Consider the following 17526-nt stretch of genomic DNA (forward strand, 5'->3'; position numbering starts at 1 on the left):
AGACAATGGAAATTGGTTAATTACAGTGTAATTAGCTTTCTGTCTGTCTGTCTGTCTGTCTGTCTGTCTGTCTGTCTGTCTGTCTGTCAACCCTATCTACAAACATGCGGTCATGCATACTGAAACACAGAAACACACACACACACACACAGACACACAGACACACAGACACGCACACACACACACACACACACACACACACACACACACACACACACACACACACACACACACACACACACACACACACACACACACACACACACACACACACACAGCAGGGACCTTAGGTCAGGGATATTATCTGTGTTATTATCCTCCTGTTCTGTTTGGTTACTCTCCTTTCTCCCCCTGCACCTGCACTTTACACTTGTACACACCCTCCCATCCTCCCTCCCTCTCTCTCTCCTTCTCTTTTATCGCTCTCTCTCTCCCACACACAACCACACCCGCTCTAATCGTTTGTTTGTTTTGTTTTTTTTTCACTCTTGGCTAGGGTCCAGGGCGTTCCTCTGTCGCATGGCTCACTGGAGCAAGGACAAAACTGATGGCCCCGCCACCACCCCTCCCTTGACCCAGACTCCCCCGAAACATTATTCACTTGCAGCGATCCCTCTTTCCACCCCTCGTACGCCCCAGCGCTCCACCCCCCACCCCCCTTCTTCATATCTCACAAAATTCTGTGCACGGTGCAGAGAAAGTATTACCTTTTCAAATGCAAGAACAGCTAACCAAAATCCCAGGCGGAGCCGCGCGCTGCTCCTCTGCTCTTTGTTTACCGTCTCCCAGATCACTTTGAGATATCGCAGTGGCTTACCGGCCAGACTCTGGGTGTTGTCCTGCTTTGTTTTTTTTCAGGACTGGAAACACTAGCCTCTGCCAAGATCGTGGCGTATACACGCAGTGTTAAGTAGTGTTTCTGAATTGGTAATTAGGAGCGGTGTGTTCATGTTGAATCAGAGCGGTGAGCTGACCTTTAATGGCAATCTCATCCAAAATAGCCTGCTGCGGACTGTTTCGAATTCATCGATTGACTCGGATGGAACTTTTTTTTACCTTATTATACCTTATTACATATATTTAATTCCTGGTTGTACTGCAACTCATACCTCTTTCAGGTTCCATTTTGATTGCTGGAGAGAGTGAACGCCTCTTTCTCTCACTCGGATTAAACTTTTTGCGTTCTGGCAACATAATCAAGTGACTAATTGTGGAGTGTGATTTCTGCCAATGAGGGTGTTTGATGCGCTGGCAGCGAGACATCCTATTTTTGCCGTCTGATTTCTTTTTACAGAGGTTAAAGGCGGGGGCGAGGACGGGAGAATGAACACAATTATGAAAAATGAGCGAGAGCCATACGTGTGTCAGACTTTTTGTTTGTTTAAGATTCTCATTGGAAAGTCAATCAGACAGAAAACGGAATTGTATTGACAAGGGAGATAATGGAATTCTAGCTGTTTTCTGTGGCCATTAGCAATCAAATTGTGTGACGTGTGCTGTGTGTTCTCGTCTGGCTCATGTTCTCCCTTTTTGTGTGTTCATGTGTCCCAATAGCACGTGTAGTTTGCAATGCATATACGTTATATACAGGCTCTATATTTTAGGTTATAGAATAGAATAGATGTTCTTAAAGCCATGTGAGGGACTCCATTCTGTTTACAGCTTGGTCCAGAGAGGGAATGAGAAGTGGGGAATGTCAAACACACACACACACACACGCATGCACGCACGCACGCACACACACACTGTCTCGGTTTCAACCTGTTTCAGCCTGTGTCCACAGCATTATAAAGACTAAGTATGAGTGAGAGAGGAAGAAAGAGCAATAAAAAAAATTGTGTGTGTGTGTGTGTGTGTGTGTGTGTGTGTGTGTGTGTGTTCATAGACACCTACAAGAGAGGTGTGTGAAAGTGGAGGAGGTATGCGAGTGTATGCAACCTGCAATCCACAGATGCTACACTGCAAAGGAGTAAAAAACACACATACAATCACTCAATAGGTCACACACAATTGAACAAGTGAGAATTTGGTCAATAGTTCAGAAAAATAGACCGATCCCATTTTAGATGTTTCAACGGTGTTTTCCTGAATTATCGGGTCAATGAAGCGTGTGAGTGTGAGACCTGTCGAGCACATCGGAAGCACTATTGAACTCAGGTGCGTTAGGAATGCACGGCGTACACAGCTCATGCTGAGAAAAACAACAAAAACAACATTACTGTTTCATGAAGCAAAAAAAACTCTGGAGACTCATTTTTCTCTCAACGGCTTGAATAATTTTGTCTTCCGCTGAATGCTGATTAAGGAGGCTTTTGTTTAGTGCCTGCCTCACACTCCCATCTGACGAAACCAGAATGTGACGGGACTTATACCTCATAATATGAAATACTGGGTGAGGGCCGGGAGGGAGGATTGTGATAATGTGATAATAACGATGTGGAGGTTTGTGTGTGTGTGTGTGTGTGTGTGTGTGTGTGTGTGTGTGTGTGTGTGTGTGTGTGTGTGTGTGTGTGTGTGTGTGTGTGTGTGTGTGCTTGTGCGTGTCTGTGTGTGTGTGTGTGTGTGTGTGTGTGTGAGTGTGTGTGTGTGTGTGTGTGTGTGTGTTCGTGTGGGGGTTGAGCGAGTAAAATGTGCATAATCCCTTGGACTCACATGGCCACACTTACTTAAGTGATGTCTCCTTGGCGTGAGCATTAAGCTTCTAAACACCACACACCCTTATGCTGAAGACAACATTATTAAGCCCAGAAAAGGCCTGAAACTTTATTTTTCCTATTTATCTCCACTATGAGCCTGTCCTCGCTTCATGGCTGAGCTGTATTTTTTTTTACCCCCCATTTCATGGATTAAATGGATTAACAAAAAGAGAGGGGGTTGGGAGGAAGAGGGAGAGAAAGAGAACAAGTTATGAGAGCGGGGGTAGTGAAAAACAGTGCACATGCAAGTTAGAAATAATCATATAATAGCAAATATAAGAGTTTTGTGAGAGAAGCGGAAGAAAATGATGAACGACAAATCAGAGAATGGAAAACATGGTCACTGCCTGGATGGAGTGGGTGGGACTTGAACAAACAGATGAACAAGAAGTAGAGAGAGAGAGCGAGAGAGAGAGAGAGAGGGCAGGGGGTGGGGGGACATCCTGATACAGATTTAATTCACCTGAAGCGTTAGGAGAGAAGCAATAAACCCTCCTTTTCCCTCCACTTTCTCTCTCTCTTTTCTTTTTCTTATCTGTGTCTCTTGCTTACGCGAACCCTTTCACCTGATGCCGGAAATGTGTCATATTTGTTTGTGTGTGTGTGTGTGTGTGTGTGTGTGTGTGTGTGTGTGTGTATGTGTGAGTGTGTGTGTGTGTGTGCGTGTGTGCCCTGCTGCTGTGTGGCCTCCTGTGCACCTCTGCCTCTCTTCCTTAATCACATTTGATGGGGAAGGGAAGAGTAGCGAGCCTGTAGTGAAGCGCAGGAAGACCGTAACTTCCAAAAAAGCAATAATAAACAATCATCTCCTTATTACTGGTGTCCCTTATGATACGCAAAACATGACTGTGGTCTGTATCTAGATTTCCCATGCACCATTTAAATTCCTCGATGCTCTGGGACGCTGTAATCCTCTTTGATGGTAAAACAGAGCTGATATGGTACACAGGAAAAAATAAGTTATGGATTTGTGAACTGTTCATAATCTATTCTACAAAATTTTACCACTACATATGTTAAGGATTTTACGCTGGGAGGATGAAAGGAAGACGAGAAAGGAACTGCAAACTGCTCCAAAATAAAATAAAACTGTATGTACTGTACTGTGTGTGTGTGTGTGTGTGTGTGTGTGTGTGTGTGTGTGTGTGTGTGTGTGTGTGTGTGTGTGTGTGTGTGTGTGTGTGTGTGTCCCCAAAGTCATTCTGACCTTCTGTGAAGTGAGACATGTCCCACCAGCCTAGAAAAGGTGGAGCAGGAGGTGATCTGGATGTCTTGGAAACACATAGATAGATAGATAGATAGATAGATAGATAGATAGATAGATAGATAGATAGATAGATAGATAGATAGATAGATAGATAGATAGATAGATAGATTCGTTAATTAATGAGAGAGAGAGAGAGAGAGAGGGAGAGAACGAGAGAAAGAGAGAGAGAGAAGGAGAGAGAGAGAGAGAGAGAGAGAGAGAGAGAGAGAGAGAGAGAGAGAGAGCTATTTAACACATGCCTGTCGGGTGACGTCCTTCCATACGCCTCCTCCTCCTCCCCCTTCCTCCCTTCTCTCTCACATTCACCGGTGGTTCGACAGACGGGCACACACGCACAAGTAGTCGGGGACCGGGAGGACCGTGTTTTCCTCTGTTAATCCCCCGTTCTCTCTTTTGCGATCAAGATTTACGGGGGACTAAGACTAACGGACTTGTGCTGAATATCACTGGATGGAAGAAGGACCGAGTGGAGCGGGAGAAACCGGGAGAGACCGGGTGATCCGACCTGGCCACTAGTGCACTGTCACCGACGGAGCGTCGCCAATGTCGACGTAGTTTGTTCGCGAGTTGGGCTTTTCTTGAATGTATTTATTGAATAGAATTCGATTTTGTGGAAGAGCAATTCACCAACAAAACAAAAAAAAAATAACTGCACCAGAGGTCACCTGCGCGTTAGGTGTGGATTGACGTGGCTGAACAGTGACGTGTAAGGATCGGGTGGTGACATATGGACTGTGGGCACCGCGGACTCCAAACCACCGACGCGCCGCCTCTCCGCCGCGCGTCCCCGCCGGAGCGCAGAGGACAGAGCAGCGGAGACCCGGGGAATGTGGAGCCGTGCGTCCGTGTCTCTCAGAGTGCCTGTGGAAAGTAAGTCTTTCACTCACTAAAAGTAAATGATATTCATATTTGAAGGTTATTCAGCTGCGTCTGTGCCTCGTGTGACTGACTTGCGTCTTTGCGCACTTAACCTCTCCATCCCTTTGTGTCCCAGCGCTCCCACGCAGACGTTGAGCCCACGGCTCACTATGCTGAGGCAGATTATCTTCAATTCCACGGACGCGCCTACTTACGACCTGGTGGGCATGACCCAGTCCTCCACGCACGCCCCGTCGTCTCTGAACGACTCCCACAACGGCTCGGTGAGCGTGGCCGCCCTCCTCAGACCCACCACGGGCAGAGGCGGGGTGCTGCGTGACGGCGAGCTGGTCCACAAGCCGGACCTGGCCACCTACATAGGCATGTTCCTTGTGCTCTTTCTGCTGGTCCTGCTCATTGTGTTCTTCATCAACTGCCAGCTGCGGAACTCCTTCTTCGCCTCCATGCCATATGACCGGTCACTGAGGGAGGCCAGAACCTCCTACAAGTAGACCAGATGTTTTGGACTACAGTGGTTGATGGTCGGGACTTTGGTGCATGTGGATTCTAGCCATTCGAGAAGTGTCGATGCTCATTTTGGCCAGTGGGTTGTTGCCTTTAGACCCCTAGCCCTGGCTGGGTCAGTGAAGTGGAATACATAACCTTGCTTCTACAACAGGACCCGCTCTGTGCTCCACCCTCCAAGCATCTCTAAAATTCCTGCGGCTGAAATGAATGTGCTTCTATTTAATCCACCTGTTTGCTTGACTTAGTTGACATTTCAGCTGAGATTTAGGCTGTAATACCAAACTAACAAAGTACTTTTAATCTTACTTGAAAACATGTTTTGATGTAGCTCAGCAGCGGAGCCCACTGGGTTCTGTGAGAGAGAAGTGGCAGACGACAGCGCACCAATTGTGACTATGGGTTTTATGTATGTCAGCTTGTTGTAAATAACATATTTTGTATGACTGTAACAAAACTGTATTTTAATGTGTAATACCGCGGCCTACACACGCCGTTCTTATTTTCTTGTTCACTGTAAATCAACATGACAGGCTGTACATTTTCGCATAAAGATATTCTGATCCATTCTAATCTGGAACTCATTTGACCCTGATAGTAGTATGATGATGATGGTGATGGTTATAAAGCTAATGATAGGGAGGGACGATCCTGCAAAAGTCTTTGGCCCTTGACCTTAATCATCATGATCAATGCCATTTCAAAGAATGCCAAAGAAACCCAGCCTATATATAGGCTTCGCTCAGTGAATCAACCTCGCCCCGACACTGTAAATAGCAAATTAAGGCCTATTTATGCCACCCTGAAATGGTGCTGTTGGGTGAGGAATGGGAGATAAGTTATATGAACTACAAACAAAACACCGCCAGCTCAGCTGTTGTCATGAAATTGCCAAGAAAATCCTGTTGCTACCAAACACCTCACCCCATCTCACACACCAACAGACAGACTAATCCGGCACATGTGTGTGAATGTTTGTCTCTGTGTTTGTGTGAGTCCGCTCCTCTCTCCGCAGGGTGTGTAGACAGAGAAAAACCCTTGCAAAGAAAAAAACTAGATGGAAAAAAATAATGGAGGGGGTACAAAGAAAATTGAGAACATTGCCGCTAGAATTATGCACCAATATTGCCAACCCAGAACAAACCTCTGAGAGAGGTTTGCAGAATAAATTCCCAAACAAATTAATTGAACTGCATGGTGGCGCGGCGGGCCGACGGGCTTTAGCGGTGTCCTGGTGTGAGTGCTGAACTGTGTGTGTATTCACGTCCTTGCGCCAGGGACGGCACAGCAGCTTAATTGATATTGCAGATCATTTTAGAAGATAGTGTTATTTACTTATTACGCTCCTCAGCGGTAACCTAACCCGCTTGCCATTTAGACTTTAACCACTCAGCGGCGCCATTAAGCAGATCAACAGTATCACTGCGTCCACAGGAAATAAAACGAATCCAATTGCCCACATGTCTCTCTGAACCAGATGATCGAGATGAATGCTGATTTGTTCATTTCTGTTTTTAATATAAAGCAAGACGCGGTTCTTGTTGGATAATTCATTTATTGCGAATTAAATATATTTTTGATGCTTATACATAGGGGCAACGCCACAACATTGCCAAGAAAACGAACACTTTTTTTTTTTTGTATGAAACGGTATGGGGAAATGAAATGGAAATAAACAATTTCATGTAAATACGCCAAACCAGAATCATGCAGGACTATATCAATGTGTGTAAACAGCTGAGAAAGAAAAAAAAACAAAAAAAAAAACATTTACAAAAGTTCGGGACATACAACATGAAGTAAAATGAAGACATTTGGGGAAGAATTCTCAGATACTGTGTTGTCGGAACTGGGGGAAAGAATAAACCCGACCCACCCGCCTTGCACGACGCAACGCCAAGAGCATTTAAATCGCAATTTCGTCGGGAAATCCTCCTGGGCCGAGCCTCCACGCCATAACAGATCTGACGTCACTGCAGGAAGCACGCCGTCCACCGCCGCCGTCCCCGCACGCAGTCGACGGTGCGTGGCTGTTGGAAACGCGTCCCGCCTTCGGCTTTTAAAAGCACGCCGTCGTTTTTGAACGTTGCGTTAGACCCACAAAAACGCGTGGTTTCCCCCAAGCAGAGGCAGTTCGTTTCGGAATGACCAATTTCCGAGCCGCGTTGGAACGCAGCACCGGCCAGAGGCACTCAGGTGGGCGCTCGCCCCCCCCCCCCCCCCCCCCCCCCCCCCGTCCCCGCAACCTGTCCGCGATGAGAAGGTTCGATTCCCGTGTCGAGATTCGGTTCGCGACGAGTCACTCGGCGAAAGGAGTCAGTTCGGCCCTTGAGTCGCGGATGGGGTCGTCACCAGAAGCGTTTAACTCCGTCGAAAGTCTTCGTTTCGGCGGAAGAATGCAAACTGCAGAGGCCAGAAAAGCTTTTTAGCCCAATCTAGCCCAAAAATCTCATTTTTTGAGATTTTTTTTAAAAAAAAATTTCCATGTCGGCGGAGACGTGCAAAGTGTGCGTCACAAAAAAAAAAAACATGCTTCTGTCAAGTGTTTATTTTGTAAAATGTCGATCGGTCGCATGCACCATGCATTCCGCCAAACGGCATGGGCCCTTGTTCCGAGCGTCGGACTTTAATTAAGTCCTCAGTATGACGGTGTGTTCGGTTTCGAGTCGTTTGAAAGATTCGTTCGCCGCGAGCGAATCGTTTCCGTGTCTTTCGTCGCTCACTACCCGACAACCTGTCCCAACAGGAAGCCACTTTACTTCACTCTGCTCGGGGAGCTTTGCCTCTGGTGGCTGCCAACTTTTGGAACTAAAAAAAAAACCAAACAAACAAACCAAAAAAAAAAAAAAACGAACAACAAAAAACTTAATTACAAAAATAACAAATACCATGGGAAATATCGTCGCGCCGGTGAAGCGGACCTGTTGCTCAGAGTGTCGCCGAGACAACTAGCGGAAGTTTGGAGACGGCGGCGGTTTTAACGGAGCGAGTTAAGCTAAGCTAACCGAGGCTACCCCACAGCGGGTCGGGACTCCTCACTAGTGTGTGGTTGCTGTGTTAGGAGCTGCGTGTCGGCGCCATGGCTTTGTGTTTGCGTTAGTTCGCCGCGATCGGGTCTCTTCGCGTGTTCTCCCACCGCGTGTTTTGCGGTGGTTTATTTTGAATTTCCCTCCATCGGTGAGACCCAGGCGGGTTAGTTGGCATCCCACCAAGCCATTAGGGCTAGTTAGCCCAGGGACTAGCCGGGGCCCGGGGGGAGAGTTAATTTCCTCAGTGACACAACTTGAACAGTCAAGAATACATTTTAATTTGAGAAAACCTGCAACTACAGGTCTTAACAAATTAAAGGAATATATATATTTTTTTTTTTACGTGGAACCGGTCACTCCACTGTAATCTTTTCAGTGCAACTTTTATTTGGAGGAAAGTCCCGACCTCTTTTATCGATTCATTTCAGCGCAAAGGCTTTTCGCATAAAGAATAATGGATCCATATTCAGGAAGTTCTGCCTCGGCAGCTGTGTCCAAAAAGGACAAGAAGTCAAAGAAGACCTACGAGGATGGGGATAGCAAGAAGAAATTTGTGAGTATCTCTTGTCCCACTTGTAGTGTTTATAAGTTTACAGACTCGACCAGTAACCCTCGAGCCTGGTCTCTTTTACGTGCGTTAACCGCTTACAAAACGTCAGACAACGTCACAAAGTTGTACGACTGCTCACTCTTTTGGCGTGAAGCTTGAGCTTGTTGGGACGAACACAGAGCGCGCTTGTATGTGTGTGTTGTGACGTCCAATAGACTCGGCATCCGACCCTGGTATAATCTCATGTGTGGAATTTGTATAGATTGAGCTGAAACAATTGCAATTTAGTCGAGCCTAGGTCTCTGAAGACATGAGAGACTGGCGGATCAATGTTGTTCATGAACTGGAACGACATTTGTGAAATGAAACACTTTGAAGCAGGTGTGAGAGGAGGTTGGAAAAACAACAACAAAAAAAAATAAAAAAAATCATATGATGGATTTCAGCTTTATTCACCTGAAAGAGCAAGGAGGGGGGGCTCCAATCACAATAAGAAACAACAAGAAATCCAGCTTGCACAAAATCACGTTTTGACCCTTCCGGCCCCCAGTGCTGGGGGAACCTCATGTTATCTGGTTTGAACTCACGAGGCAAACCGTCTAAAGATGTTGGAAGCATGGTGTTTCCCTGTAACCATGCTAAGGTAGTAAAAGTGACCCCATGGCTCCCCGCCAGGCAGTATGTGATTCACCCTGGTGTGGAGAGGCGTGTGGACAGCACGACTCAACCCAATGGAAGCGTGCCACATCTCAAAGCGGACAAGGTTGCGTAATCTAACACCCACGCCGCGTCTGACAACAGTTGAAAACTGATATTGTACGCACAGACGGGCTGTAACCATAGAGGGGTCCGACAACACACCTGGTCAATGAGTGCAGCACACATACACACACTTCATTCTACCAAGAAGTGCACTACACTGAAGTTACTGTGCAGTGACACATGTTCACAGATCACTGCTGTGTGTTCGGGGAAATTATTGACATTATTGACAAGTCTGGCAGGTATGGACTTCAACAAACTCCCACTTTTTGGCTTGGCTAGGATTTTAAGTTTGGAAGTGTTTCTCAGTTGAATATTATTGGACTATGTCACTGGTATCTGCTGCATTGTCGCATGGATAGCTGGCCCAAATTTGAACAAGGCATGAGCTGTCAGACCACAAGAGAAATATGCAAACAATTATGGTGAATGTTCTCCTCTAATAGACTTTATTCGCACTACAAAGTGAGCACACCTATGCCACTATTTTCTGGCCTGTCGGCCTAGTAATATCCATGATGCAGAAAAGTCAAATGTGACACATGGAGTTCGTCATTGATGTGCTCATGGTTCAAGGTAAGGTTTTAAGTAAAAAGTTTGAGTCAGAGCCAGGAAACAGTAGAGCAAACATCTGCATGAGATAGCAGTTCATGGTTTCTCTTGTTAGTCTCTGTTATAGTCAGTTAAAATTGTGCTGTGTCAAAGTACAACCATATGTACAGTGTCATTTTCTTAACAAGAGTGGCTAGCAGTGCCATTTAAACCGATCCCCACAGTGATCAAATAGAGGCTATTTTGTTTTATTGAACTTCACCCAGGTGTTTTTAATCTTGAATGGATAGATGTGGCAGTGTGGTTGTGTTATTATTAAGACGGCGATGTCGCCTGAGTTCACAAGACCAGGAAACGTTTGCCATGGAAAATAATTCCACTTGCTCATAACAAGTGATTCTTTTAGTGACTTGACTTATTGTGGATATACTTGTTTTGAATTTAGTGGATGACTTGTTTGAATATTATTATTATTATATATTCTCTTACCAGCATGGCGCAAACCCTTAATGGATTAAATTTATTCTTGTTGAGGAAGTCTTTATCGCTGTCTCATTCAGGCTGCTATGATGTCAATACCTCCAATGACCTCACCCTTACCCATTGGTCGGAAAAAACCCAAAATAGCAACAAAAAGAGTTTTACTGGTGTGCCTGTGTCTGAAGTGCATGTAGCCTGTATATTCCACTGGAATGCCTGACATGATTCTCGTGGCCTTTTTACTGCCCGTGTAGTTGAGTAATCCATATCGGCTTGTTGGAAATCAACCCCCCCCCCACACTGTACACACACACACACACACACACATACATACACACACATACACACACAAAGAAACTACTGGACGTGTCAGTCGTATCCCTTCCAAGTGCTATCTGTGTTCTTCAGGCCCACATAGACAGCAGGGATCAGAATTCACGTAGGCTGAAGGCACAAACAGGAAGAGAGGCGCGGTCTGGATTAAGTTCACTGCTCAGGACGGCTGTAGTACTCAGTGAGTTTAAGGTCACAGTCTGACTTAGCCTCTTGTCACAGAGCATGGCCGCTCAGGTTTGCACTGTGTGCTGGTCAGTTGACAACAACCATTTCTGACTAGGAAATGTGCTTTGCTCCAGTGTGATCGACTGGGTCCTATGAAAACACATCTGATAGATCTAGCCACAGTTGTCCATTGTGTCTTCAGTGTGTTGACTTGTTCTCAACATAAAGGCCGAAGTGTGTGTGTGTGTGTGTGCGTGTGCGCGTGCGTGCGTGCGTGCGTGCGTGCGTGCATTACTAATTAATGTTTCTGGGGGGACAGTAGACGCGGCATGGTGTATCCATGCCCGCACTGGCAGTGCCTGATGCCGGTTCTTCGGTGGCGGGGAGCGGAGACGCTCCTCCGGTTAGGAGACTTGGGCTTGGGGCGGTGCTGGAGTGGCTTGGAGCCCGGTGGAGAGCATAGTGGATCTCTGAGGTCCCTGCATGCGAGAAAAGTGACTAGCGTAGGACAGGCTTAGGATTTAACTATACTGGTTCTGGGGAGAATGGGGGGGGGGGGGGGGGGGGGGGATTGGCTTCTGTGAATGAATAATAATTTTCAACAGAAGCTGAAGATAAATACGATTCTGCATTGCTTTTTCTTCTTTTTGAAAAGTTAAAGTTTACACAACTAATAGGAACAAGGAGCAGATACTGTGACTACAAGGATTTTCTCTGGTCGTGGTTTGGTTCAGACACAGAATATCAAGCATGTATTTAAAGAAAGGAACTTTCACCAGGAACACAACCTTGAGATAAAAGACAGATGGCAAGACTCATCTGAAAAAGCAAAAATCTTATTTTCACTTCACATTTGTAACAGTTTATCAAACACAGGATAAGATGTAAATTCCTTTGTGCAAGCACATACCTAAGAGTGTCGTGATGAATGGTAGAACGTCCTGATGTCATCTTGTCGTCTTGGTGATGAATGGTGGTGAATGGTGGGAGCTGGATACGCATCATCAGTAGTGTATCCTTGGATCTTGGGATGTTTCGGCCTCTACACTATATACCCTCCCCAAGGTGGCCAGCTACAGGCTGATCGGACCTGAGCTTGCGTGAGTCCAGACTTGTCACGAGAAAGAAAGCCATATTGATGGCAGACTTCTCGAGGGACTATGCATGGCAGGGGCGTCCTACTCCCTGAGTCAAGCCAAAGCTGACTGCATACCTACTGGTTTGCTACTTTGGGGCCCAACAGGGGTCTTTCCTCCTCATAAAAAGCCACTGACTGCTCCTTTCGGCTGCCTCTGATGCAGCTTTGATGGCTGAGCGCTGGTTCTGGCCTCTAACTCCCAGGTCAGCGAACAGTCTGGTGGTAGATCTTGCCACAAACCCTCTGCATCCCACCTCCACTGGGCGGACCTCAGCGTTCCAGCCACGGTGTTGTGCTTCAGCAGCGAGCTCGGTGTAGCGTAGGTGTCTTCGCTCATAAGCCTCATCCACTGCATCCTCCCAGGGTACTGTGAGTTCGATGATGTACACCTTCTTCAGAGAAGGAGACCACAACACCAGGTCCGGTTTCAGGGTAGTTGTAGCAATCTCTGGAGGAAAAACCAGCTGTCGGCCAATGTCAGCCAGCGTCTTCCAGTCACGGGCTAAGCGTAGCTGGTCTCGCTCAGATGGTGTAGAGCAGCTTCTGGTTACCTTAGCCCCCTCACGGACAAAGATAGTTGCCCGTTGTTGATTGGATGCTGGTGGTGGTAGGGAGTTGGTGGCAGTTTGTTTGTCCTCCAGAGTGGGTGCAAGGACCTTCAGGACTTGGTTGTGACGTCCTTGGGTGAGACTGGTTTTACACCCTGTAAGAATGTGTTTGAGGGTGGCTGGCATAGAACATAGGGCACACCCTGGGTCTTCACCAAACCACTGGTGAAGGTTGACTGGTGTTGGAAGGACGTCGTATGTAGCTCTGATGGAGAAGCTCAACTGTCTCGCTTCCATGGCCCACATGTCTTTCCAGCTGATCTTCCTCCTCTCCACACTGTCCCATCTTGTCCACTGTCCTTGTTTGCCAAGAGAGACTGCCTTGGCCCATCGTGCAGCATCCTCCTGGTGACGTACTTCCTCCACCACCATCTTCCTCCGTTCTCGTGCTGTGGCCTTACTCCACGCTGGGGGGGTGGCTGTTAGCCCAAAGCCTCCTCTTCCTTGCTGAACATGGCCCACAATGTCAGCATGTTTGAGGGCTGCTGTTGCCTCCTCCACTGCTTTGGCTGGTCTCTATTTTCAGCCAGTGGTTAAGGTCGGTGCATTGTTGCTCACCACTATGTCTCTGGATTCATTCAGTGTCATCTGAAGTCTTGTTTTTGCACACTTGAACTCCTCTGTGAGACTGGTGAGGGGCAGCCTAAGGATGCTGTCTCCGTAGAGGCCTATGGTGGTAAGGCATCGTGGAACTCCAAGTCACTTCTTGATGTATCCTGTGACTGTTCTTTCCAACTTCTCTACAGTTGAGATTGGTACCTCATAAACTGCGAGGGGCCACAACATCCGGGGTAGGAGTCCAAACTGCAAGCACCAGGCCTTTAGCTTCCCAGGCAGTTGGGTGCTGTCAATGGACTGTAGGCCACTGCTGATGTCCTTACGCAGTTGTTGCACCCGGTCTTTGTCCTTCAGGCTTGCATCATACCACCTCCCAAGGCTTTTTACAGGTTGCTCAGACACTGTTGGGATTGGGTCTTCTCCGATGAAGAATTTCAGGTCAGAGAGCACTCCCTTCACAATTGAGATGCTTTGTGACTTGGATGGTTTGATCTTCATACGGGCCCAACTGATGTTCTCTTCCAGCTTTCTGAGCAGCCTCCTGGTGCATGGCACAGTGGTGGTCAATGTTGTAATGTCATCCATGTAAGCTCTGAGCGGAGGGAGGCGCAGACCAGAGTCAACCTGCTGTCCACCTACAACCCAACAGAAAATTACTTGTAATGCACAAAATAAAGTGTAAGGACAAAATGAATAAAGTTAATGTCCCAGCTTATCCCTTCAGGGGAAGGACCGCGATGTTATAAACGTAACCCTTCATGCGATATTGATGCTGTACTGGGCGGCGGGTGCCATAGAAGTGCAAGGAGATCCACCTGTTTTGCTCTCAATTGGATACGCTGTGGCAGTCCAACTCAGTGCAAACAGGGTTTCCCCCAGTGTACCGCAAGTCCCGTGGCCCACCAGGCTTAAGTTGAGTTGTTTGAGCTCATAAACTTGAGTTGTTAAGTTTCGTTTTTTTCATAGATTTTTAAGGTTGTTTTTTAAACTTATCAAAATATCAACATTAAAATGGCTAAAACCTTATTACATGCTAGAGCTGCGCACAGCACATTGATTCTTTCTCTCCTTGACAACGGACCCGTCTTGTGAAAAGCCTCTCCTCTCCTCGCACACATGATCATGCTCGGGATGTTTTGAACATCCCGCTGGGTTGGCTAGCAAAACCCGCTACCACTATGCTATCGGTTCCTATAAGATCGGTAGCTACCGGACCGAATCGCAATGCAGATTCCGGTGTCTCATTTCGGAGCCATGCCCGAGCTGACCAATTGAAATATCCACTCTCTGGTGCTCTGAAAGCGCCACACGGGCCTTCAGGCGCAATGCATTCCATTTTCCTTGGAAGTTGGAACTGGGACTGACATCACACCTGAGTTGACCGGGTTCCAATACAATAAGTCAGAAAACCAAGATGGACGCCTCCTTTGTTGCGTTTACTCTTTCAGAATACAGACAACTACAGAACAAATATGTGACCGGGGAATGGCGTGCCCCTCTGGGGTCCGTACATGTTCACGTCCAAATAGATTTAATAAAATTCTAACCAATTGCACTATCTGCTGGGGGGGTTTGACTTTGGTTCACCCTGCTCAAAACCGACTTTCCTGAAGTTTTGTTCGGATTTGGGAGAGCTGCGGTCGGCTCTATGGAGGCGTCTGCTGCACCACATCCCTCAACACACACTGCACCCGCCCACCTGGCACTAGGGCTGCAGGAACAAAATTTGAATAGAATTCTAGAGTTTTTATTTGCTTTGTTTGGAGGAAAGGTTGCTCTGATCGGAACTGCGAAGCTCCCCTGTGGCAAAAATAGCATCCATTTTTCTGCGCTTATACTGGTGAGTAACTTAAAAGTAGTGGTATAACTAACTTATTGTTAATTATTTAGGCTATTTTTGCTAAAGCTCTTAACTGTTTAGGTGTTTAAATATTCTGATTCATCATTTTTAATATTCAAATAAAAGTTACTTATTGAGAAACAACTATTTTCATTACAAATCAAGACTTGATAGTGTACCAATGGCATAGCCGTCAGTGCTGAAAATCTGTTTCAATCAAATCGAATCGTGACCTTAAAATTGGTGTCGAATCGTAGATTTGGAGAATCATGATACCACTAGTAATGAAGCAAAACTATAACACGGGGAACAATTGACTTGCTGCTTATTCAAGTCCAAATAATTTTACTGTAGTAAGAATCAGCCAGTGAGTTAAGTTACTTTGTCTCAATTGCACACATCTTTAATTTCTTTCATACAGATTCTAGCAATGTAACCCAAGCAAAATATACATGTGTCCCACAATAAATGGCGTATACATTGTTTTAAAAGGTTTAAACAGCTCCGGGATAACAAGGTTAAAAACACATTGAATCTGCCAAGGGCTTATAAACTGTCCAACATAAACGCCAAATGTTCACAACCATTATATCCATTCTGAATGTTGGCTGTGCGTTATCGGAAGTGAATGAAATAGTTGAAATTGAAAATTCTATTTCAATTCATTCAATTCAAACTGCTGTACCAAATGAATTGGAATTCAAAACTGATAAGGCTGCCTGACAATCTGTCTTGAGACACAATGAAATTGGTTTCTGGGTAGAAATTTTATTGCTTATACTAAGATAATAGCAGTTGCCTTTCAATGCAAATTAGAGTAATATCCTGCTTAGACTTTAGTAAATGGCTGAAATCAAGTGCCCGAATAGCAATCTGCTCAGGCTGAGCCAAACCGTGTTTAGTGAATCCACTGTGCCCTCCAGGCTGAAAATGGAGTGGAGCGCCTGCTGTCTTGACCGAGGATCGTAAATCTACTTTGCTCTGAAACCTGCTGTGACTGGATACGAGACCAGAGTTGTGTAATAAAACTGCTGCTGGGCTATTTGTCAAGGCAGGTAGCCGAGGAATGCACAGTCACTGTTGCACACAAATAGCAGCGTTACCATGGAATGTCCTCTTCACCTACCTGCGTGCATGTTTCCCCAAAAACATGTTTTTTAGGTTATTTGTTGAAAATACCACTCAGATTATGTGTTTGAACCATCGTGACATGATTTTAAATCCGAACTGTTCGTGGTTCGCTGTTTCACGGTGTGTAGCTTCAATTGTGAATGAGCAGCCAAACCCCTAGTTCTGAGTCAATGGTGTTTGAGCACAAGTTCCGTATTCTGTGAGCCCGTGGGGTTGAGCGGGCTCCGTTTTATTTACTCTGTAAACTTTCATTGATTTCACCTCATCAGTACGCTAAAATCAGTATCTGAACAAATTTGAGGCGAGAGATAAGCAATCCAGTTGCTGAAGCTTCACTCGTATTAGATCTACCGTGCTCCAGGCTTGTGGGAGACACCGCACCAGGACTCTTGCACGCAGGGACGTTTGAGGTAAACGTCGAAAATAAAATATATAAATACATCTACAATAAAACCATACTATTTTATATTTGTTTTGTTTGGAGAAACACACAGTGGATCGGATGGTGCAGGTGACCATAAAGAAATCCCTGACGAGCTGACGTCAGCTTGTGCAGAGAGCAGAAAAAAACTTTGAAAACAGAGTGTTCAGAGTGGTCAGAAGCCTGAGCGTGTTGTTTACAGCGACTATTTTGTCAGTAGTTTACCAAATAATTTGACACTTTGGACACATCTTATATGAACATCCGACATAACCTATATGACAGAAAATAAGGAAAAGCATAACGGGTCCCTTTTAGAGCTACAGCTATTCCTCTATAATCCCATTCAAATTTGTTTCAAATGTTAATGTCTTGTTTTTAATATTTGAATATATTCAAATTAAGTACTTTCATGGCCACATCTTTGGAATTACTGGACATTCTGGTCAAGCTCTCCCTTGCACACGCAGTGAAATGCTGGAGGAGAAGGAGGACACGCTGGTGCGTCTCCACCGACGCAGACTTCGCACACCGTTACCAGGAATAGGTCTCTCTAATGTGCATTCACTGGATGAACTTATCTCCTTCTTTCAGCTGCTCTCGTTAGGGG

At 45.9% G+C, this 17526-nt stretch overlaps 2 protein-coding genes across 2 annotated transcripts in view; both read left to right on the top strand.

Annotated features, from left to right (window-relative positions):
- The first annotated feature begins 4329 nt into the window (after positions 1-4329).
- Positions 4330-5855, top strand: smim32 (small integral membrane protein 32). Its single transcript, XM_080007672.1, has 2 exons — positions 4330-4833; positions 4958-5855. Exons 1-2 carry the CDS (start codon positions 4691-4693, stop codon positions 5331-5333), a joined length of 519 nt encoding a protein of 172 aa, XP_079863798.1. The 5' UTR covers positions 4330-4690; the 3' UTR covers positions 5334-5855.
- A 2267-nt stretch (positions 5856-8122) lies between these two features.
- The window catches only part of diaph1 (diaphanous related formin 1), a 131880-nt gene continuing 122476 nt past the window's right edge, over positions 8123-17526 (top strand). Inside the window, exon 1 of the mRNA XM_080007677.1 lies at positions 8123-8928. Coding sequence (XP_079863803.1) covers positions 8830-8928 — 99 coding nt within the window. The 5' untranslated portion in view covers positions 8123-8829. The remainder of the gene's footprint in view (positions 8929-17526) is intronic.

This window comes from Zeus faber (assembly GCF_960531495.2).
Source record: "Zeus faber genome assembly, chromosome: 10".
Taxonomy (NCBI): Eukaryota; Metazoa; Chordata; class Actinopteri; order Zeiformes; family Zeidae; genus Zeus; species Zeus faber.